The sequence below is a fragment of the Parasteatoda tepidariorum genome, chromosome 10 (genome assembly GCF_982258835.1).
Source record: "Parasteatoda tepidariorum strain Cologne lab strain chromosome 10, Ptep-v5.0, whole genome shotgun sequence".
NCBI classification, from domain to species: domain Eukaryota; kingdom Metazoa; phylum Arthropoda; class Arachnida; order Araneae; family Theridiidae; genus Parasteatoda; species Parasteatoda tepidariorum.
This window is the reverse complement of record NC_141764.1, coordinates 70,228,228-70,253,964: the sequence shown is the minus strand read 5'-3', so window position 1 is coordinate 70,253,964 and position 25,737 is coordinate 70,228,228. Positions and strand designations below refer to the sequence as shown.

General features: G+C 28.5%; 2 protein-coding genes across 2 annotated transcripts; one reads left to right on the top strand and one right to left on the bottom strand.

Annotated features, from left to right (window-relative positions):
• Positions 1-9,027: 9,027 nt before the first annotated feature.
• Positions 9,028-25,235, bottom strand: LOC107444285 (zinc finger CCCH domain-containing protein 10). The gene is made up of 2 exons (XM_016058385.4): positions 25,010-25,235; positions 9,028-22,956 (listed from the first exon to the last, which is right to left on the bottom strand). The coding sequence occupies exon 2, from the start codon at positions 22,907-22,909 to the stop codon at positions 22,118-22,120; it is 792 nt and encodes a 263-aa protein (XP_015913871.1). The 5' UTR covers positions 22,910-22,956; positions 25,010-25,235; the 3' UTR covers positions 9,028-22,117.
• Positions 19,199-20,731, top strand: LOC147803016 (uncharacterized). Its single transcript, XM_087152836.1, has one exon. The coding sequence runs from the start codon at positions 19,199-19,201 to the stop codon at positions 20,729-20,731; it is 1,533 nt and encodes a 510-aa protein (XP_087008962.1).
• Positions 25,236-25,737: the final 502 nt, after the last annotated feature.

Here is a 25,737-nt window from a genome sequence, read left to right as displayed (position 1 = left end):
AATAAAAGGGTTTCTGAAACGGTACGATAGTTTGCCTCTATAAAAAAAAAGGGAGAACACAAGCTTATCATAGACCAAAAAAGAATCCGTCATTTCACATCTTTCAAGAAGGGAGGACGATTCATTTTTTTAAGCATGATAGTACCGTAATTAGTAAAAAATAAGATGGTGAAAAAAAAGCTGTTTGGATGGATTAAGTAGTATCTATAATTTTATTTGAGTCAATTTTTTTACAAAAGAAATAAGATATATTTGACAATGAGCTGGAAATTGATCACATTGTAAGAAAAATATCTCAATGAAGAACGACTGCATGGGAATGATGGACTACACCAATTGAGTATTTTAATATCTCTCAATATTAGAAACTCGTAAGAGCAGCTGTTTCGTTTGTTCAACTTTACTTTACGTTTTGTTTTGATGAGCAAAATCTACTATAATCTTGAGATACTGTTCAAGAAAATGCACAAGCAATATGATAAAATTACAAAAAAACTTATGTTATATAAAATGTGAACTAATCTACTGCCCACTGAAATGCAACAACAGAGTTAAAATTAAACGAGCTGAAACAGCCAATTTTATAATGTGCTTACAGATTTATGAATTAAAAAAAACAATAATTTTTTTATAATACAGAAATGAATTTACATTAAATAAGTTTTAAATATGCGAAGTCTAAATTTTTTCAAAAACTCAATTGAAGTCATTAGCCATATTATTCCTACGCATTTCAATTATTCCTACGTTTCCATTTTTTCAAACAATTGTATTGAAACATGCACAATGAATTTTAAGGGAATATGATTAATTAAATGAGCGAATAATATGATAATTAAATTGAAAATCATTAAATAATTTTTAGAATTATGAAGAATTTGCAAATACTATATTTGTAATTTTCCCAGTAGCTAACCAGTTGCTACAAATGTGCATCATACACAAAAAAATTAATGCAAGAATATTTAATTTTTAATAAACGCAACTAAAAAATTTTCTAATTTTGATAGAAGAGGAAATCTTCGCGTCTAAAACAAAAATGTCTCTTTACTGCAGATAGATTAAAATTCCTTCTCCAAGATTTTGAAACATATTCATATCATTATTTTTTCAGTTTTTCATTAAAAAAAAACTTAATGTTAATAATAACTCTATTTCATTATGTTTTATGTCTATTCAAATATTTGTAGAGAAACAAAATTTTGATAAGTTATTCACAAAGTGTCAGAATTAAAAAATAAATTTACAATATGTTGCTTGATTTTAATCAGTTTCACATTATATTTATTTTGTTCAATAAAAGCTAAAATTAAAAGTTTGTACAAAAAGTAATAAATCATTTTCTTGAAATCTTATGAAACTATTTTTTTAAAAAAACGGTCACTTATAAGTAATTTCAAAATGTAAAGTTGATAAAAATAAAGCAAGTCGATATATAAAAATCAGCGTGAGATTAGTTTTTCAAAAACAATCTATATTTTCTTCTTCTTCTGCTCTTCGGTTTCTTCTTCCAATTAAAGACAATCGATTACTATTATATCTTGAGATGATTAAAATTTATTTTCCCTGCTTCTCTCGCTATATCGATTAAATCATAACTGCTAGCCGTGCGTAATTCAAAGCGTGATATTGTTAACTAAATTTTGCTAATGAAAATGTTCCTAGTTTCCCCCAACAGCTACTATAATACTCTCAGAACAACACTCAAAATATTCATACTCAAAACAACACTATAACACTCAAAATATCGATGTGCAAAATTGGAATTAAAAAAAAGCCATTATATCTTTAAAGGAATCTGTTTGATGTCCATAATTATTGGTATACCACTTGATTCGTCAAAAAGCTATGAAAGCAAGATTAAAAACTACGCTTGCCTGATGAGGAAATATTTACTGAATATCTCTAATGCAATGTGCTGCATAATAAGTGGTTATTCAGTTTTTATATTCATACCAACGTTACATATACAAGTTACTATGATTTTTTGCATAATTTGTGGTTTGATTAATCAGGCTCTAATTCATTTCAGAAGGAATGAAATACGTGAACTCTTTAAACACATTGCAAACATATCACACTCACTTTGTCTGAAGCCCAACAATGAATATTATAAAGATTTGATGAAACTATTTTTCTATGTCGCCACTTTTCTTATTTTTGCCTCAGTCTTCTTATTTCACCAGGAATGGACTAATTACCGAACATCCATGGAATCAATTTTAAGAATTTCACCGACGGACATTAAACTTTATCACTACTTAAGTTTTCTGCGCAATCATTTTTTCATCGCTAGTAGCTATAACTACGTATAGGTTTGTATATTTCATTTGCCAGAACACTTACAGATCAGTAGGAGCCATTGTACGCGCATACGGACACAGCTTTACGAACAGATTGAAAATGCAAGCGATGAGTAATATGTACAAAACATATATGCAGTGAATGAAATATCACAGCTTATCAGATCAACAAATCAAACTTTGAAACTGTTTGCATTGATACTATACAGCATTACCATTTCGATGTTGTTCATAAGCGTTGGTGCAGCCTTATCAAAAGAAAAGATTTTCAAGTCCACTATGGTTATTATGTATGTATAGGATGGAATTTCTTTTGCTATGCTAACATTTTTTCTTGAACTTACTTTGTCTGGATCTCATATATCTGAAGGAGCGAACAATATTAAATTATTTTTCCTCGTGGAATCTTGGAGATTTGCGTCGCATCAAGAAATTTTTCCGGCATACTCTATCAAATAATTTAAGAGATATGAAATTTGAAATCACCATAGGAGAGACAATTTCGATTAATAAAAAACTTTTTTTTTCACTTGTCTAAGTGCCATGGTGACATACGGAGTTTTTTTTTTTTTCGAAATAAACTACTGAAGCATTCTGATGTGCTGAATTTATGTTACTTGTATTATAAAAAAAGAGTATTATGCTTTTACTTAATTACATACTTGCAAATATAGTTTAAAAATGAACTGAAAGTAGCTTTAACTGCAATATTTCTCTACTGAGGAATATACACTTTGAAAATAAACGGGTATTTTTTATTGTTGTGCATTTATTACCACTTCACTAATTTTTTTAGCGTTAATGAAATCTCTCAAATAGGACGAAAATTTCGTATATCATGTTCTGATGACATTTCTGATTAAAATTCATATACTTAATTCATGTATATGGTTTAACACAGCAGCTATACTGTTAGAAATTATGTAGCTCGTTAAATCATAAAGTATTGTTAAAATTTTTTATTTCAACTTTAATGTGGTTTTAGGTTTAAACTTATCGCTTTTATTTAAGTTGATTACAGGAAACTGTTGTTAAACTTTAACGAAAGCATAGATCAATCTCACAAATTTATGTTAAAAAAATTGCCTTGTACTAATATTCGAGGTAAAGCCTAATTTTTTTTTAAAAGTATAGAATTACGCAAATAATGCATTTCTTCCTTGTAAGAGTCCAGTCACTAAGTCCACAGAAGTAATGTATAACCTTCAGTGGTCACATTTTTATTTAATTTTTCATTTTTAAATTTGGAAATAAACGAAAAAGAAAAAACAATTCCATTTCCACAGAGATGAAACAAGCAATAATAACAATAGTTTTTAATTTATCTTAGTGTGACTTTAAGTGCATGATTTCTGTTGAGAGACACTTAAAGGGCAAACTAAACTGTGCATCATTAACATTATTACACAACTGTGCATCATTTACACTTTATTGGTTTTTAGTTTGAGAAAAATAAAAACAACTTGCATATAGGATATATTTATCGCTAATTTTTTGTCAGTCTTTTCTAAAAACTGTCAGGCCAACATTAAAAAAAGAAAGTTTTTAAAGATATTACGGGTAAAAACAAGAAGTCCCTATTATTTTAAACATGTTCTATTAACCATTTTAGTATTTAATAGTTGTCCTTATACGTGATAGGACTGTTCTCCGGATTAAGTCTATGATTCCAACTCTAACATGATTCAATATATTTCTATTTAAACACAAAATTAGTGTAAAAGAAAACCTTCAATAATTATTTACTTTCATTTTCCCAAATGGACTCACGATTAACAAATTTTATGTGTTCAAGTTATGCATCTAAGAATTTTCAATTATTTGATTCAACTAATCAACTCAGCCCCACATGCACTCGAATTCAAAGTATAGTGCTGATAAAATTATTATAATAATAATTTTATTTTTTCCAATAAAGCTTAGATTCTAAGCTGTCGCGATTCGATATATTTCTATTCTTTATTTTAAGTGTGAAATTTGCTCAAGATAAATAGATTTGTGCAAGATATTTTATTAAACAAATTTAAGTTGTGCAAAATTTATCCAGTACATCAGTAAAATCAGAACTGTAAATTTTGTTTAAATCTTGGTTTACAAAATTTGCCATAAGATTCTAAAGCTGGTTCTGGTTCCGTTACAAAATTTCAGCCATTTTCCTTAACATTTTCAAAACCATTTAAGAATAAGTTTAGTGCTGCTATAAGTATTGTCATTGCAAACTTGAAATTAAAGAGGGAAAACAAATACATATCTATAGACGTCTATAATAATAAAGTAAAAGAGTTAGTCTCTGTGTGTGCGTCTCTCTTATAACTCAAGAAACTCTGGAATTTCGATAATACGACGGTTTTATTATATTTTTTAGTAAATATACCCTTTCTCAAAAATGCTATTTGATATTCGTTTCTTCTCTTTCATGTTAAATTGCAAAAGAAGAAAATTCTCCAATTTGTATTCTCCAGCCTCTCCAATTTGTATCCTGCACTCTCCAATGCTTATTACCTAACGAGAAGCCTAGCTCATGTGTCCAGTAAATTCCTTTTTTTTTTTTTTTAAATTGTTATTATTATTTTTTTTTACGGTTTTGAAACCATTGTAGCTGTACATAGTTAAAAAACGTCATAGTTTTGTATTCATGGTTTTACAACCATACTAGTTGTAAACGGTTTCAAAACCGTAAAGGTGGAAAATATTCTTTACAGTAAACTTTACGGTTATGGACAGACTGCTGCCGGTTATTTTATCATAATTTTAGAATGAAAATTCTAACTGTGTGAATTTTGTTTTGATTCAATAAGATATTTAATTTTCTTCACGATATTTTAAATCTAAAAACCTCTTCCTTTTAAAAATATAATAAGATTGATGCGAAATTACTGACATCTGAGTTTGATGTACCTTCTAACATTACTACCACAAATTAATATTCCTCAAAACATACAACGACATTAAAAATGTTCATTTACAGTTTTAAATTTGCTAAAAAATATATAGATTATTATGGTGAGAAATCGTTATCCAGGAAGTTTCCCTTATTAATATTATTGATCACGTAAATCAATGAGCAGCCATTTTAACTATCATAAGAATCCATTATACGACGTTAAAAAAAAATATGACCATTTTGTCCTACTGGAATATTTATATATTTAATGGTTTAATATTTACAGTCAAATTTTCAGGATATAGCTTAGAAACTTAAAACCTTCCAGCACGTTTTCCTGAAATTAAAAATAACAGGTTAGCCGGATTTCAAAAATTTCATAATTCTCCCCTTATTTTTTCTCAACTTCTGTCACCATTTCTATTTATTGCTTCGCATATAATACAAATGTTATAGTACTGGGTATCGGCCGTTTTCTCTTTCGCTATCTCGTTGCAACAGAAACGCTTTAACTGGTAAATCGCCATACTAGATGCAGTAATTTACATTTTACATTCGGTTTTCTTTCGAGATGAAAGAAAAACTGCTGCCACCAGCTGAATAGTAATGATAAAATTACAGGGCAGAAAACAAACGTGCGAGTATCTTAGAAGACAGAAACTAAGAAAAGAAAGTTCTTTTATCATTAAAAAAAACACACACACCTTGAAGTTTTTTTTTTATGCTTCAAAAAATTTGATTGTATAAAAATGTGAACTGTAAAATATTTAAAATAAAACATTCATAAAATTTTCATATACTATTAATACACACATTAGTTTAAATCCACAGTCAATTACTATAAAAAGGAAATATTTAATAATTAATCTTTGCGTAAATTAAATTAAATCGAAAAATCACCCAAGAATGTAGTACAGTGGAGCATCGTTTATACGTTTACATTTATACGACGTTTTTGTGTGGTCCCAAGTCATTCCTATTCATTTTAATGTAAAAATATATCGTTTATACGACGCACAGAATCGGTTATACGTCGGTTTTTAGATTTTGCTCACGTTTATTTAATTTTTCATTTTTTCTTGTGTATTTTAAAAAAGGGCGGAATTTGCCAACATGAATGATACAGAAAAGGGCGCCAACAAGAATGCTTGGAAGACGACCGTAATTTCTACTAGATGACTGAAAAAACTAGACAAGGTGCAAAACGAAAAATTTTGCTATTCATCGACCAATGTCCAGCGCACCCATGGATACAAATTATTTTGGGAAATGTAAAAGCTCTCTTTTTTTCCTGCAAATTGCACAAGTGCGCTTCAGCCATTAGATTTGGCCGTGATTAGAAATCTAAAATTGCATCATAGAAAGCAGAAAGTTCAACTCGCTATTCAAAGCATTGTAGAGACTAATAGCAAGAAAATATAAATAAAGGTACCATACATTCAAATTGCTCACTACAATTTTTCTTCTTTGGTTATTTGTTTGTTTTGCTTTGTCTAATTTAGAAATTTATGTAAATCAACACGTTAAACATTAAAATTAACTGAAAACAGAGTTAGTTACAGTTTTAGAAGTAAAAATCGATTATACGACGTTATCGTTTATACGACGTTTTTCGGTGGTCCCTTCGGCGTCGTATAAACGATGCTCCACTGTATTTTCTGAATATCGCTTAGAAACTTAAAACTTTTCCGCAAATTTTCCTGAAATTAAAAATAACAATAATTAATAATAATGATTATTAAGCAAAAGTACTTATAATTAATTACAAGTTTTCTTATAAAAAATTTTTTTTAATTGATTGATAAAAACTGTGGGTGAAATGTAATAATAGTTGTTCATTTACATCGCACTAGAGCTGCTCAATGAGCTAATGGCGACGGTCTGTAAACATCCTTGAGGATGATCTGAAGACATGCCATCACAATTTTGATCCTCCTCAGAGGTGATGGCTGCGAAGCCTACGCGCGAAGTAGAGTTCATTACGGTAGAACAGTTTAACGAGGACACCATCGCTCCCTTCGTAGACTGGTGATAGTGGTCACCCACCAGCACATTAACCGCAACCAGTGATGCTTGACTACGGTGTTCTACTGGGAAACTTGTCTTACGTTCTGTGAGATGGGTGAAATGTTACAATCAAAACTGCATTGTAGAATACGTTAAAAAAATTATTTTAAAAAAAATTTATGGAAATTTTAAAATGAATCTACCTTCAAAACGATTAAAGTAAACAATAGTTGAATTATTCTTAAAATAAATTAAAACACGTTGTTTTAATTACTACTATAAGGTTAGAACAATACACAAAGTGGCCACAATCTGAGGAAAGTGCATAAAGAGGTAGTATAAATGTGGTAACAACTATTACGATTATCTTCATAGACACCACCAGGACAATGTTTCAGCTCATCTTTATCAGGTTTTTAACAGAAAGCAAAGAATATTTGCATGCCAATGGTATATTATAATTGCTAGAGACATGCATGGGCTCAAAAGATTGTTAGTCCTTTTAAATTAAACCTTTAATGAACTAACTGTTGAATTACAATAAAAAAACTGCTTTTTTTAAGTTGATTAAAAAAAGGGGGAGGAAATTTTAGTCAGACCTAAAACAAAAAACTTGTTACGCGTCACTTTCAAAACACGTCAGGGGATATGTAACGAAAATTGTGACTGCCCTACTCCCCATAATGTTTTCCGTTTTAAGTCACTGTTTGTGTATACATATATATTTTATATCCGTTGTTGAACAGCCGACTCAATTTTGGGTTTACGACTACTAATTTTCAACTCCGTAGCCTTGTAATTTTGAACCAATCCAGAAGACAAGGAAACTCCTGGATCAGCACCCCTAGAAGTATGATTTTTTATGGGAACATGGAGGACTTTGCAACTCGACAGATTTAACGTGCATCAGTCACATTTTACAACACGGGGAATCTTCGACCGGCATGGATCGAACCCACGAAATCTTGGACATGGGTCCAGTGCCCTATAATATGTAATATGTGAAGCGAAAGTGGAGAAAAGATAATATTCATGGTTCCCACGACCTGGAAAACTAAATGAGTGGTAGCTAAGATTTTTCAAGACTACTGAAAAATACTTTAATTCATCTTTCATTTGTAAATTACAAGATTATTCCAGAGCTACTTTTTTGCACCTATATAGATTTCCTTTAAATTAAATATTCATTGGTAGCTTAAAACATCTAGATCTCACTTTTGCTACCACTTTTTTTGCTTTCATTGCAGATAATAACCAAAAGAATTGTAACAAATTTATTGCTACAATTTTTGGCATAGGGTGCTCAAAAACACTATTTTCCGTTTGTAAATTATTATCGGTCCCTCAAACCTCTAAAAGCTTTAAACTTCATTGGGATGCATGAGAAATCGCATGTTATAAACACTTCTGAAGTTATAAAATTAATCTCTCATTATTTCTTGAGAAATATTAAAAAATTCATTAATACAGAAGGGTTTCCATTATTTTATCCAACCTGTGTACATTATCATTAGACATGGAGCTCCAGTAAGAGATTTAAGTGCACTAGCTAACAGGAAAGTGGTAAAAGTTTGATTACATATTCGCAAGATACAAAACTGAGTTAATAAAAACTTAATAATTGTCAAATGTATTTTATTTGTATTCAAAATAGTAATCATTTTCTTGAATTAGATGGTTTAAATTATAATTACAATATAATTTAAATTATAACACTAAATAAAAATTTCAAAAGAGAATATTAAATAAAAACTATACATAAAAACTGTTACAAAAATGCAGTTTCATACTTATGAGTCACCTTAATTTTGAGAATAAAATACAACAGAGAAAAACAAGTGTAAAACAATTACTTTATTGAAAACCATTTACAAGAAAAACAGTATTTGCCCCCTTCACTAATAACAAAAGCATGTTTTTAAAAAACATTTCAGCTCATAGATCGCTTTGAACGAGCAGCGCATTAACATTGGATACACAAAGATTGAGGTCGATATACATTCCATAGAAAATGTTCTATCAATACTTTTTTTCTCATAGACAGGATTATGCTATTGAACACTTAGTAGAAGAACAGCAATTGTAGTTACAGAAATAACCTTTTCTTAAGAAATTAAACACAAAGAATTACAAAATGTAATCATTCAATATAGGGTGTCCTAAAAATGACCAATGATTTAAAATAGCAATCAAGGAAAAGCAGAATGTATAAATGAACAGTTTGCTTAGGAAATTCAATTATTAGATAGTAACAAAATTATTTACAAAGTTTATCAACAGATGGCACTGCTAATTACAATTAACTATATATTTTTTCAAAATGACTTTTATTTGCAACCCCAACATGGTGCAGTGTGAGGACAAAATTAACACATTAACAGACCATGAAAATATATTTTAGTTAGAATAGTCTAAAATGCAGCTGAAAACATTGTTTTATAGTATTAGACAAGAGTGCCATCTGTTGGTAAATTTGGTAATTAATTTCAAAATTTCTAAAAATAAAAGCTTGCTTCATAAGCAGAGAGCGGTAAACTGTTCAAATGTTTAAATTTAGCTCCTTTTATTTTTCTATGATTTCTCAAATTGTCGGTCCTTTTAGAGCACCTAGTTTTTTTTTACAGTAAAGCATACAGTATCCACGTAAATAGACACAATTTAATTTAATCACCATGGATATAAATTTAATTCAAAAAGGTAGGGTCATGAATATGTATCAACTTTAACGCAAATGTACCCGTAGAAGTCTAAAAAGTCAAAACAGACATAATAAAACTTTATATTAAAAACTTGGAAGATACTTCTTAGAATTATAACACAAAAAAAGAAAAAGGTATTCCTTCTTTCCTAAATAAGTTGTAAAAAAATTTTTTTTAGTATTTTCAATCTGTAACATTTCTTACATGAAATAAAAACAAGCACTAAATAACCCAATTGTTAGATAATTGAGGATTGCCCTACAAATAAATTTGATGCAAAATTAAAACACTAAGTAATTTTAGTGTCTTCCAAAGAAGATACAGTATTATAAAAAATCAAGTAATGAAACATAATATACCTATAATATTTACCCGTAATAAACTAAATTAATATCATCATAACACATTGTACAACTAAGCTGACAATTTGTCAGGCTACATAAATTTGCTCATAAACAATAAAAGAGGCAGTAAGTTTGTTTGACATTAGAAATGACGTTATAGAGAAAACTAGCACCCATATTATAATGTTTTATATGCAATGTTGTATTTCAAGTAAATATAAAAATTTAGTTCCAAGTTGAAACCGGCAAAACAAAACAAAATACATCTGTAGCTTAATCCATGTCCTTACAATATAAAATTTAAAAAGTCAGGACTAAAGGACTGTGGACTTAAGGACAAATTAAGGACTAGTAGTTTATTTTATTTGTAAAATCGTTTAAGCCTAATCAATCTCTAGCTCTTGGATCTTAAGCCTTATCAATCTCTAGATAAACTATGCCAAAAATAAGAAAAAAGTTCAGTGGAAAAAAAAAAGAATTTTACCATAATCATGAAATTTGAAATTCTGAAGGCTCTATTCCATTTTGGAACTAAAATTTTGAAAAGGGTCAGTAACTAAATTTAAAAATCTTACTAAATGAACCACTCAAGTTTTACTGAGTAATATGGAAAGTTTATAGTTAAGAATTTCAAGAAAAAAATTTACAGTTTCATAATTAAACTGTACTAGCAAAGTCTGCAATTTGGAAGAACAAATATAAATTACTCATATTTTTTAGAGGTTTTGTGTATTCTTAAGATGGACATTAAAAATCAACGATAGTTGACATTCTTGTAAAGATTGAATGCCTCAACAAGTAAAAAATGTACGTTGTTTCAAAATTTGTACGGCAATAGGAAGCAAGAAACGTTAAACATATTCCCAGCTTACAACAAAATTTAACTTCATAGTTTCTAGTAATTGGACCATTAAAAATATTCTGATTGTGCAAAAACCATGTATAAATCAAAACTGATATATAAGAAAGATTATAAAAATTTTCAGAAATCAAATGTTTACAGAACATACTTAAAGGCTGTCGCCTCCATTTAATTTTTCCGTTGTTCCTTAAAAAAAAAAAAGAAGAAACCCAATATAACTCAAAAAATACAGTTTCAATAATAATTAACATAATAAATCAAATTATATAACTTTTTAGAATCAGAATGATACATATCCATTTAGGAATTATAGGATATCATAATTATTTACGGAAAAAACTAGTTTGCTTTGTTCTTTGACATAAATGTAAACAAAAATAAAAACACTGTCTTACTATCAATGGAACTCCTTCAAAAGAGTGCATTCTTTCAAAAAGATCGATCACGCATGTAAAATGTCTAAGCATCAACAATGCATATGAAAATCACAGAAGCATATCGTAAAATATGCGTTAAAAATCAATGAGTCTGTGATATAGTACATAAAAGTATTAACATATATAACTAAAAATAACAGATTACTGACTTTAGTGAAACACTGCAAATTACTAAATTTATAGTCTTGTAGAAAGTAGCAGAAATCCTCCAGCACAGTAGTGAGCACTGCAGATTATTTTTCATTACACATTTTTTTTTAAAATTTAAAAAAATTCAAGAGAGGAAAAAGAGAAAAATCATTTTTAATTCCTAAATGTACTAATTTACTATTTGTTTTAGGTTCTTAACAAAAAAATTGTTGGGAATCAGTTTATGTATGAACAAAAAAATGCCTATCAAAATTTCTATGTAATGTTCTTCAATTAACTCGAACTTTACAAAAAAATAGAATGCAATTTTTTAAATTTCAAGTATTTCACACATTTAAAAGAGTATAATAAATATTTAAATTTTTTTTTGTTGTATAATTTTATCTGCTTTACATGTACTAATTAAGCTATATGCCAGTTAGATAAAGACTAATTTTCAAAATAATAATCTCTGCCTGACTATGTTAGGCTTGCAGGCAAATTTGCAGACAAATTTGAATTTATGTAGATAGTGCTGAAAATTGACACAGCTACTATGTTTTGCATAATTTTAAAAAGCTCTTTTCGTTTCACTACTGGCTCTTAAAAGTTTTTAATTTTCATTGAACTGTGATGTGGGGGAAATGATTAATAATTTCATATATCATCTGACAGAGACAATAAGAAGAAAATTAAACTTTTAATTATTTATAATTCTTAAAGGCAATGAAAAAAATAATAATGCCATTCGCTCCTAGACTACCTAAGACTTTGAACCTGGAGCTTTTGTAATAGCAAGACAGTACAAAGGAAAATACTACTTAGGAATGGTTTTTAGTTTTGAATGGAAATTTCTACATAAATGCAATAATAAATCACAGAACAAAAACATATATTCATAAGAGTATTATTAGTTTAAGCTACCAGCATATATTTAGCACCACTAACATTGATTAAAATCTACACGTTTGATTATAAGTCATATTCCATTAACGACATCAAGGACATGTAGTCATCCATTTCAAATGATTTTCAATCATTTTTGATGGTCCTTTCCTTTTTTCTTTATTACTTCAACATTTATTTTTAATAAAATTCTACCTGTGCATTCAATAAAAATCTCTATAAAAAAATGAGGACATTGAAATTTTACCCTTTGCTTATATGGATTAGAATATTAAAGCCTGTTAAGGTGTCGAAGCAACCTTAAGCAAAAGATTTCATGCAACTTATTTCTCACATATAAATAATCATTTTACATTTTATTATAAATGTCATTTATCACGAAAAAAATCCACACAAAAAAACTTTTCAAAATACCAACATTAATATACATAAATTTAAATCAGGTTTAAAAACTGGGTACATTATATTTTAAGCTTTTAAACTTTACCATAACTAAGATAGACCAAGCTATACGTTTCTAAGGGATGTCCTCTCTAAGCAGTAAAAATTCATGGCTTGATGACGAAAGGCAACTTCCTTTTGAAATACAAAGCTTTGTTTTGTTTTAGTTATGGTATAGATAATAAATGCTTATATGTCTTACAACTGCTTATTTCCTTCAAAAAAGTCAGTTAGTCGGTATAATTTGCTCCATTTTTTAGAAAGCATATTACAAACTTTAAGTCAAAGGCTTCACATTTTTGGTTTCACATCTTTGATTTGACAATCGATTTCGTTCAATTTTGTTGAAACCCCGTTTCTGGTTAACAAGCTTTATTGCTTTGCTATAATCGACTTCACTTACCGGTTACTGCAATTTGTTTACTGGTCTGCAATTATTAGTATATATACATATATCAGGGTGAGTAGCCAAATCTTTCAACAAAAAATAAGCACATTTTAAGTACTTCTTAAGCACTCAAAAAATATTTTTAAGCACTATATACATTAACAAAATAATTTTCAAAGACTTTACATGATCACGATAAAATAACCAGTTTCAGACAAAGAACTCCTTTCTTGATTATCTTAGAAATTATAAAATGATCAAGAGATTTTTTGGTTCGATATCAGAGAGTGGAAAATTAAGCCTCAAATTGAGAATATCTTACAAAATGCAACAGAATTGCACACGAGAGTGCAATAATCTCACCGAACCCAGCTCCGTAGACGCAAATGCGAAGTCACAAGTATTTCATAGAACATGAAAAATGATTGGCGCTTTCCTACGCTATGGACCAACGGTAAGCCGAAATAGATCGTTGAACGAATTGTGAAAATGCTGCATAGAACAACGTGAAAAGCACATTCTGCACAATATGTTGCGAAAATCGACATGGTCAAGAAAAAAAATTTCATTTTCGAAAAGGAAAAATTAAGCACTTTTTAGAAATATCCAATGAAAAAAGTACTTTTAAGGGCTTTTAAAAAATGAATATCGAAAATAAGGACTTTTTAAAAACGCTACGCACCATGTACATGTATATATATATATAATAAGAGGGGCACACAATTGTTAACTTTTACCCATTTTTTAAAATTTAATATAAAATAAATATATATAGTAAATAACATAATAAAATGCCAATAATGAGCAATCCAAATAAGTTAGTAGAAAGCTTTTTAAAATTTCATATTTTTTCATTGTAATAATGAAGAAGTTATTTTTTAATCAAGAGAGAATTTAGAACCATTTTTTAAGTGCTAACAAACATGGGCTTTAACAGAGAACACTACATTATCGAAAGGCTAATAATAAATAGAACTGATCAATATAAGATCGAAAAATTCTTATTTACTAGAATCAGCCCTGCATTCTTCTGGACACCATCATGTCAGTTAATTAAAAAAATAGTTGATCTGAATACAAAACCTCAATTATTTGAATCATTTAGTAACATACTTTAGATACAGATCTTAAAGATAATCCAAGTACATAGCTTTTCATTCATTGTTTGTTGAACTATAAAAGTCAATAATGATCTATTAAATATAAATGTTATTGTAATAGTTTAATAAGTGCCAAACAAAAGAATACAAATTATTTCTAACTTTGAATCCAGGATCTATAGCAGTGGTTTCCAACCTGGGGAGGAGGCACTCCAAGTGGATGATCAGGTGACAATGAGTATTCAATAGAAAATAAATAAAAACAACGATAAAAAACTAGGGAATATTGAAATCGAAAATCTATACAAAAGTGATCATTCAGAGCTCAGGCAAACAATCAAAAGTTTAAAAAATAAATAAAAAGTCTATGAACTTTCCTGTCATACTTTGGATTGAACAGAGATAACTAACAGATCCTCTCAGAACAAAGAAATAGGTTGAACATTTGCTTGAAAGCAAACCTCCGACGAACATTTATGCTCTAACTCTAACTGAAAGTACATTGTAAAGATAAACAATACAGTTTTCAAATTCTAATTATCTACTTTTTTAATTGTCCCAGATTCTAAGCTAAAAAAATAAATATGTACTTCTGTTTAAATTATTTTCTATCAAATATTTGTTCTTTGTAAAAAAAACTTTAAAAAAACTTTAAAAAAAGTTTCTTGTCAACATTCAAGGGGGAAGGCGACATATAGAGATGGGTGATAGGCCAAAAACGGTTGAGAACCAATGATCTATAGATATGCTTTCAGTTATTGTTAATATTTTAAATTGGAATTTGGTTACTTATTACTATATTCTATGAATATAGAACAGAAGGTAATGTTTTAGGTTTATGGCATTCAGACATAACAAATATTGATAAGAGAGGGAAAGAACAAGTCAAGAGTAGAAAAAATTTAGGAATAAATTTTGATCTATGAGTATTTTGAATATAGCACACTAAAAAATTCATTTGATATCAATTCGATCACTGGGTGACACAATAAGAAATATTGAGTTTTTAAATACCTTGATAATGATATTTTAGAATATATTCTCCCAATACATTGTGCAATAACGATATAGCAGGTTAACAATAATGGAGCATAAAAATATCATGATCATTATCGCCAATATCTAACGAACATCTTTGTGACCATCAAAAACAGTAATTATAAATAAAAGCGTCACGAGTGTCAAATTTTACTTGATTGGTAAATGTATCGTGTTGTATCTTTTGTAATTTCTCATTTTTATTTTAAATTTTATGATTAATAAAAAATTTTAAAAATGACTTTTCGTCAATTGTTTATAGAAAATGTTGTTGGATGTGATATAGTTACAGGGAAAAAATATCAGAATATATTATGAAATGTTGATATTTCCTCATAATATATTGCAATATTTATTTACATTTCAAAATTACTATTGCTCACATCATATCCAACACTACAAAAGTGTGTAAAGGTTGGTAAAAATAGGTGAATAAGAATTATTTTTACATTTAATTAGTGTTCTTTTTATGAATTTTAACTTTTTTTTTAATAAATTACAACTTTAAAATCATGATAAACATAATTTCATGTCCAAAACATTCTTGTATTCATAAAACACACTCAGCAGGGCCAATTATGCACTTGAAAGGCAGTGGGTTTGAGATTTTTAATTATTTCAACTAACATCTTGATTTCAAATTGAAGGTTTTTCTTTTATCACAAACTATCTACATTTTCAATTGCATAGATCAAACACAAAATCAATGTGTTAAAACACCTACACACATATGGAACTCTATTTTAACAACATTTATAGCTACAATTACTATCATTAAATCTGATAATAAAATAAAAAATTATGTCTATAAGAAAGCATAGTAGTAAAGTATGCAATGGTTGAAACACATGAAAATGCATAAGGATTTAAAATTTAAAAATAAAAATTACAAAATAGTATCTCAACTTGATTTTAAAAATTATATTTTCCCAACATCTTTAATTTATTAGAAAGATATTGAAGATATTTGAGCAATAAACCGGTAAACCGGACGGAATTTTCACTTATGACCAATTAGATACAATTGAACAAGATACAAATTTGAAGAAAGCAATTCGAATATGGACGTATTTTTAACATAGACGGAAAAATTTTAGAGTCTAATTCTTTTTGCACAAATGTTCTGAATTAGTATGATAATATAAAACAGCAATTACTGTTCAATTTGTAGCATTTTTTATTTAGTGGAATAGTCACTATAATTCAGATTTTTTAAATGTTAAAATTACAAAAGCAACATTTTAAGAAAATAATAAATGTGCAGATAAAAAATTTAAATTGCAATCATAATTTCGATTATTTTAAAACAAAGAATAGTAAGGGAAAAAATAATTAATAATAAGTCTCTTGGAGAAATTCACATTACTAATTTGTTTGCCTTAAACATAATTTTTTTCAAAACTTAACTACATAAAATAAAACTTAATTTATGGGGATAATAGAACATGGTTACTTTGAAATTGATAATAACAGATATAGACATGTGTCATCAGTTTTTAACAAAGCACACTCTCCAACAGACTTGAATTCAAAGATAAATCATAAACAAAATGCATGAAATTAAATGCTACAAATATTATTATGACTTATATATTACACTTTTTAATACAATCAACTACACTTTTTAATACAATTAAATTTCAAATTTTCAAAAAAAAAAAAAAAAAAAAAAGTTTAATATAAAAAATTAGAATTGAATTTTAATTGTTAGTATAATAATTTCCACCATAACTTTGAAACAGAGTTTGCACTCAATGTTTCAAAAAGGATTTTACTCCATTTAACTGAATATTAGGTTTAATCAAGTAAGAAATTGTAATGTAAGTATTGTAATTAATAATATAATGTTGTGCATTTGAAAGTACAAAAAAAAATCAAACTCAATATGTCGTTCTAGTAAATTTTAAACTTTATAATCAAACTTACTTTACATTGTAGAAAATACTTTTTGAAGATGCATAAATTTTATATGTAGAAATAAAAACTAATAACTTTCTTCGAACAATGTCACCACACCAAAAAACACTTAATGATAAAATGAAACTTAAAATATATTTAAACTATAATGTACTTAAATCGTCAACAAAAAAATTATTAAGAAAAAATTAACAGCTTATAATCAATTTGTTCTGAATAAAGTAATTTTTAAGACTTAAAACAATGAAAAAAATAATAATTTTTGATCTTACTCAACACAAAGAACTTTTTCAGAAATCATATATAAAGATAAAAAAATAGCTAAGCAAGAAAATGCATTTGCACCATTGAATAATAGCCTAACATTTATTAAATAATAAAACAATATGGCAAACATTCTAACAAATTTGTTTGAAAAAATTTAACTTAAAAAAAAAAAAAAAGAATTTTAGAAATTAAACAGAGATAATAATAATCAAAAGAAGAAAAAAATGTACTCTTTCAGAATATACACTATTTAAACCATTTTTGTTAATAAATTTTTATTCAAAGTTAAGATAAACTTTCAATGATTTTTTTTAAAAAATACCAGAAAAATTTATTACATTGTTAATTATGACATTTGCAACATTTTTATCAGAAGCATTATTTTTAAAAAATAAAGCTTTTATAAACATTTATTAAATCAAAAGAAGATGTTAAATTTGAATTTTTTTAAATTACAATAATAAACCTTAGAATTAGATACAAAGTCAATTTTAACTTTAAAAATGAACAATAATCAGTATCACATTTTAGTTTTTAAAAATAAATATTGTTTCACACCTGAACTTAATGATCTTTTGAACATTTATCATTTGGTTATTCAATTTCAGGGTTGCAAAAAACCCGGGTTTTTCCAGAAAAACCCAGCCCGGATGGGTTTTTCTGGGTTTTATTGGGTTTTTCTGGGTTTTATTGGGTTTTTCTGGGTTTTATTGGGTTTTTCATGTTTTATTGTTTTTTTTCTTTCAAAAGAGAGGGCAGGGGTAAGTACCTTATTTTAAAAAAGCTTATATTAATAATCAAGTTTATTTTGATGAATTGATTTAACATATAGGCAATTAAAGTGTAATTAATACAAACAAATTGATGCAAAAGTCTGAAAAAAGTTCCTTCTGACATCGTGATACAAAATGTTATATGTACTCATTGACATACATCACACATTTTAAACTTATTTTAACACAGGATTACTTTTTATTTATATTTTAATCTTAAAAAATATTTGAGGAAATTTTTTTTGTTTGCATAGGAAGCAAATCAAAGGCACTGACTAATCAATGGTCATACAGACAAATATAGCCAGCAAGGTGACTCTCCAGTCTCCAAACACATGTTTTCCACAATAAAAGGGAGGCTGGTCAAAGGCAATGACTAATCATACAAAATCAAATCCCACAAGGTCATTCTTCACACACATCTGTCTTTCATAATGGGGGAAAGGGGGGTACAACCTCCTTTCTGAAAACTTAGAATAGAATAGAGGGGTGGTAAAAATTTATCTGTTGACCATTGAAAAGGAACCAGTTTTGTGAATCATCTTCTAGCTGTAGGAGTGGGGGTTACCAGTTATTGCCCATTTCACATGAAATTCTCTCAGTTGTACTTGATAGTTTTCTACTAAACTTGTTAAATTTTATTTGGTCCATGTGTTGAATTTAGTGTAGTTAGTCTGATTGTGCTTGAGTTGATTGTCATAAAATGTCTAATGGAGGTGGTAGAAAAACTGCTCCAGAGTGGTTGGAGGTTACTAAAAACTTTGAGAGTAAAGGAAAATGCACATGCAATTACTGCAACACAGAAATAAGTGCAAAAATTGAAAGAATAAGAGCTCATCTAAGTAAGTGTTTGAAAAGATCTTTGAACAATCATAAGAATGTACGTGTGGAAACTGTAAACAATTTGTTAGCTGATGAGTCGTCTGCAAGTGGAATACCAATACATACTCCTCCTGAAACTGAAAGGGGTGAATTTAGTAGAGCTAAGCGACAACGTATAATGAATGATTATACTGTAAGTACAACAGATAGTCAAAAGAATAATTTGGATCTGAAAATTGCAAAATTCTTTTATGCAAATAACATTGCTTTCAATGCTGCCACAACTATTGAATTTAAAGAAATGGTGACAGCAATGAGACCAGGTTACTCTGGCCCTACTCGTACTGATTTAGGAGGAAAACTGTTGGATGAAGTGCATGAGAATATTGAAGATGAAATTAAGAAAGAAATGCAAAGTGTTGCTACTGTTACTTTATTATTAGATGGATGGTCAAATATAAACAGGGATGCAGTACTTGCAACATGTGTCCATACAGGCAATTCTTCATTTCTTTTAAATGCAGTTGATTGTGAAAGTAACAAAAAAACATCAGAATATTGTGCAGAATTAGCAGAAAAAGATATAGAACATTGTGAAAAAAATTTGGATGTAAAGGTTTTTGCAATATGCACAGACAATGAAAATAAGATGGTAAAACTAAGGCAGCTTATAAAAGAGAAACACAAGGGTATTGTTACATATGGGTGCTCTGCACACTATATTAATCTCCTCGCTGATGAGATCACAAACAAGGATGTTATCAAACATGTGGCAGAGGTTCAAAAATTCTTTCGAAATACTCATCAGCCCCATGGTTTGTTAAAAGAGAAGGGTGGTCTAATGCCACAGTTGCCTAATGCTACGCGTTGGAATTCTCAAATTCATTGTATTGATACATATATTAAGAATTACCATAAGTTTGTAGAAATATCTACTGAAGCCGTAGTAGAAATTCCAACAAACATTATACGGATTTTGGACAATGTTGCAATATATAAAGAAGCATTGCACATGCAAAAACAATTATCAGAACTGAGCGAAGTATTAAATCTGATGCAGGCAGAAAAAACCAATATATCTACTGCTGTTGAGCTTTGGCTTGATGTATTTAATAGTGAAAATCTTTGCGCTTATAAAAAACAAATTGATAAAAGGCTGAACCAAGCTCTTCTCCCAATTCATTATTTAGCAAACATTATGGATCCTAAATATGCAGGAAAAAGATTAACCTCTGATATGTTACAGAAAGCTGAGGAGTGGTTAGAAACAGAACACCCAAAATGGTTGATTCCCCTCATGAGCTACAAATTAAAAGACCCGGAAATATTTCCTCCTAGCATGTTTAACGCTGATGTAATAAAAAAATTCAGTGCATCACAGTGGTGGAAATGCGTACTAATGATAGAGATATGACAGATTTTTGCAACTTTATGGTTGCTCTAAGCAATTGTCCAGCTAGCTCTGCGTCATTGGAACGAGTATTTTCTACTTGTGGACTGGTTTGGTCAAAATTGAGAAATAGACTGGGTGTACAAAAGGCGTTAAAATTAGTTAAAATACATAGACATTTAAGATTGAAGAATTCTAACACTGATAACCTGATTGATTTATAATGTATTTCCTCTGTCTGTGTTTATTTTGAATTAATAACCTTATGAAAAAACTTTTATTGTAGTATGATTTATACTCAAATTATTCTGTTTTTTATGTGAAACCTATACATTTTTCTTCAATAATTTTTCAAATAAATTTTTTTTTCCAGATTGTTATTAGTATTTTCACCATAGATTCAGTTTTTTAGGCTAGACTACGTATATATTTCAATAGAATATCTTTTTAATATAACAGAGGATAAAAAAAGTAATCAACTTTAGAAAAACCCAGTAAAACCCACTCTGGGGTGGGTTTTACTGGGTTTTTCAGAGTGGGTTTTGCCCAGTAATTCAGCTCTGCGTCATTGGAACGAGTATTTTCTACTTGTGGACTGGTTTGGTCAAAATTGAGAAATAGACTGGGTGTACAAAAGGCGTTAAAATTAGTTAAAATACATAGACATTTAAGATTGAAGAATTCTAACACTGATAACCTGATTGATTTATAATGTATTTCCTCTGTCTGTGTTTATTTTGAATTAATAACCTTATGAAAAAACTTTTATTGTAGTATGATTTATACTCAAATTATTCTGTTTTTTATGTGAAACCTATACATTTTTCTTCAATAATTTTTCAAATAAATTTTTTTTTCCAGATTGTTATTAGTATTTTCACCATAGATTCAGTTTTTTAGGCTAGACTACGTATATATTTCAATAGAATATCTTTTTAATATAACAGAGGATAAAAAAAGTAATCAACTTTAGAAAAACCCAGTAAAACCCACTCTGGGGTGGGTTTTACTGGGTTTTTCAGAGTGGGTTTTGCCCAGTAAAACCCGCCCGGGTTTTTCTGGGTAGGTGGGTTTTTTGCAACCCTGTCAATTTTCATTAAAAAAACATAATATGAAGAAATTGCCTTGTATATTTGGCAAAATAAGCAATTATTAAAAAACTAATTGTAATAGTAAAACCAATACTATCATAACAAACATCAAAACAAAAATATAAAACATCTCTAATATAACCAAGTATGGAAATATCTGAATCAATATCGAATTCTCTTAAAATATTTAACAATCATATTTATTCATTTTGTGTAAAACCACTAAAGATTTGTACTAACACCAATGCTTCAAAACTTATGTAACAACAATGTGACACATGATGAAAGATGTAAAAGCTACACAATTACTGAACCCTCATTAAGAGAGGTAAGAGTTTTGATATGGAGACATATACCAATCTTTACCCGCTAAGCCACGCATTTGTTCGTTTTGGTCGCGCAGGAAATCATTAGTAGCTGTCAAATCAACTATTTGTTTTTTCAGTTCCTCAACTTTATGCAATAATCTAGCATTCTCATCTTGGAGTAAACGACAATGTGATAGAAGCTGATGAGAGTCTGGCACCCCATTACCACTGTTAAATGGGGTGAAATGGTCTTCATACGCTTGTCTTTTGGGTTGAGGTTCACAAACTCCAAAGCCATCGAAAGGCGCACGCTCGAAATTTTCAAATGGACCTCTGCGTGGTGGTTGAAGAGGTCCAAGGTTGTTATTTTCCATATGAAATAACCCTGAAGAGATATGTCTGAACTTGCAGCGTCCACCTCGCTTACATTCACCTTTTAAAAAGTCCTTACAGACTGGAATACTGGGCAGAAGTTGACTACCCCCTTTCTGGGCAGCACTTTCCAGAATTTGTTCTGATATGAATCCACTTGTACGATACATTTCTTCCTCTTGTTTAGTACAATGAATAAATCTACAGTTAACACGCCTACACTCTTTGTTCTGAAAGTCATGACAAAAAATAAGATCCTTCTTACCCAATGCTTTAGCCTCTTCACCCTCAGGATGGCGAAACTTACAACTATTACCTCTATTGCAGACGTTTCTTAGATAGTCCCGGCATATGTTATTGCTCCCATTCTCCCCATTCATTGTGGAGGTGTCAGAAGTTGAAGATTTGGGAGTTTGACTACCAGCAGGCATCAAATATGACCAGCAGAAGTATGCAAACTAAGTTTCCAAGCTTGATTCTATAAAATAAAAGTTATACATGAATGGCTAAAAAATATGAGCTGAAGTCAATACTATCAAAAAATAAAAATTACTCAAAAATTAAAACTCTTCATTTTTCTAAAAAAGATTAATCTTACAGTGAAAATTTACAGACTTATACATAGAGTTGTAAAAAAAAAAATTTTTAGAATTTTTTTCTTAGAAATTGTTTTTTATTAAGTTTCTAGAGTAAGTTTTGATTAATAATAATAAATACTACTAATTTATTTAATTACTCAGTATATAATGAAACTGTAATTATCTCTGAAAGATGGTTTTTTAATAATTTAACTATAGTATTAATATAGTTTACGTATGAAATAATTCACAGTCCTGGAAAAATAAAGCTAATAATATATTTTTATAAATCAAGATAACTATTTTACTTATTTAATTTATTGTACTGGTTCTTTAAATTGTATATATTGTGTCTTGCTATAACAGTTTCAATTATGTTAAGAATTAGTTCTTCCAAATATTTGCATGATTTTATAGAGATTAGTTTAAAAAAAAAATAAAAAAATAAGAGGGCACAGTAGAATTAAAAGTAGTAGAAACATATATATTTCACTTCCTTTATTTTGCATCTTATTTTATAAGATTATGGAGAAAACAAAGATAAAGAAAAATCCAGTTTTTGAAGAGTTTTATGTTTTAAAGTGTTCTAGTTTTTAAAGCCTTAATAAAATCCTACCTGTTTTGAGAATTTTTTTTATTTTGTTAACTTAAAAATTACCTACTCGTCAAAAGAAATCAATTTCTAATAAAAAGGAACATGTGAAATGGTTTATATTCACTAAAAATATTAATGGACATGGACTTTTTAAAGAACGTGGACAAAGTGTTTTTTCCTGTCTTTTAATGAAAATGTAAAAAACTACATTCTTGAATAATGCAAAGCATTGATTTTTAATAACATTCTTCATACTTTAAACACATTTACAAAACAAAAATTTAACTCAAATTGAAAGTTCTTGTTTCGAACATAAATTGAAATTTTTTTGTATATTCATACTTTTCATAGCCATGAAGACAAAAGACCAGTATAAGAAAAAACTTAATTTCATTACCAGTATTTCCTATGCAGGATTCAAATTAACAGTGGATTAATGGTTTGAAACAACTAAAATTTGACAGTCCATTATTAAACAGTTATTAATGGTATCCTAAACCAGCAATCTATATAAAGAGATGGTATGCTTTGTTTCTTTTAAAGATTATGCTTCAATCTATGTTTTAGTTACAAATTTGTATATTTCATCATAATTGTGACATTACACAGTCTCTGCATTGTAACTTTTCATTAAAATTCCTTTTATTATGAATTTTTTTTGCAAAAAACTAATGGCAATTTGTAAGCAAACTAGTGAGAATGTGTACAGACTAGTAATAACTTATAATTACTGGTCCTTCATTCCAGTTACTAAATTTTCGTGATTTCTACTTTTGTCACAACTCTATATCCATTAAACTTCATAGTCCTGAACTTTCTTTACAGTTCATAAAGCATTTCTTAGTAAGTAACAAAATTTACTGTATTAGAAGTTTAAAATACTTTTAATAATAGTATATTTCTAATGAAGACGCTAAAAAAATCAAATGTGTTGCAAAAGGAAATTAAACTAACAAAGTTTCGTAATTGATATCATTATATATAATTGCCAATATTCGTTAAAAAATAAAATAAGATGCATTGAACCAATTTTTTTAACATATTTCAACTTCTAGTCTTGATAATACAAATATTTTCAGTATTGATAATAATTTCAAAACACATGTTATATATTTATATATTATAAGACCGATCTTGACATTAAAAAAATGTTAAAAACAATGTTTTCAAAATACTTTGCGAATAATTTTGAAAATATATACATTTTCAAAAATCAGCTACATTAAAAAATAAAGAAAGAAACTAAATATTTAGTTATAACGAACATTTATTAGAAAATAAAAAGACAAATATTTAAAAATGAGATTTAATACAAGCAGAAGTAAAATAAAATATGCCTTGTTTATAATTTTCCATACCCTTATAGGCTTATAGTTGCCGCCGATTATTGAAACGAATAAACGAAAATTAAAAATAAAAACAAGGAGAGTTAAACAACAAAATTAGGAAATTTATGCAGTTTTACAATTGTCAATAAATCATAAAACCTAATTAAATGCATAAAATATAAAGCGAGTGTTTTATAAAAATAAATCAACAAAAAAAGAACTTTTTCTGGCAAGGCAAGGCAAAAATCACAATATTGCCATATTAAGGAAACAAAATTGTTCTCATTTATAAATGTCAAATGTTATTTATTCAAACGCACTGTCTTGGCTGACCGCCCTCTTATAACCCTAAACTTTGGCGATCAGCTGAAATGGGTGATTGCCAAACGAAATCTATCGCCAACTGCTTGGATGCCCGCTTTTTGAACGTGATTGAAAATGGCGAAAATGTTTGAGCTGGACGCACTCGGAATGATTAAGCAATGAAACGAATTCGCTAGGTAAGTCATATTTTTAATTGTAAATTTACTATATTATCTCCAATGTTCTTTCGAATGCTAAGAGCTGCACCATTTGCTCAATTAATTCAAAATGCCTTGGATATTTTTACTTGCTACCCATATATTCCAACTACCTCACTACTGAAATCAGTTATTTTGCATCTATAGTTTCCTGTCATATCATAAACAAAATTATTTTTCAAAGCCATTTTCTAGATTTGATTGAGCTGGATTTTATATTTTGTCATCATGAAAATT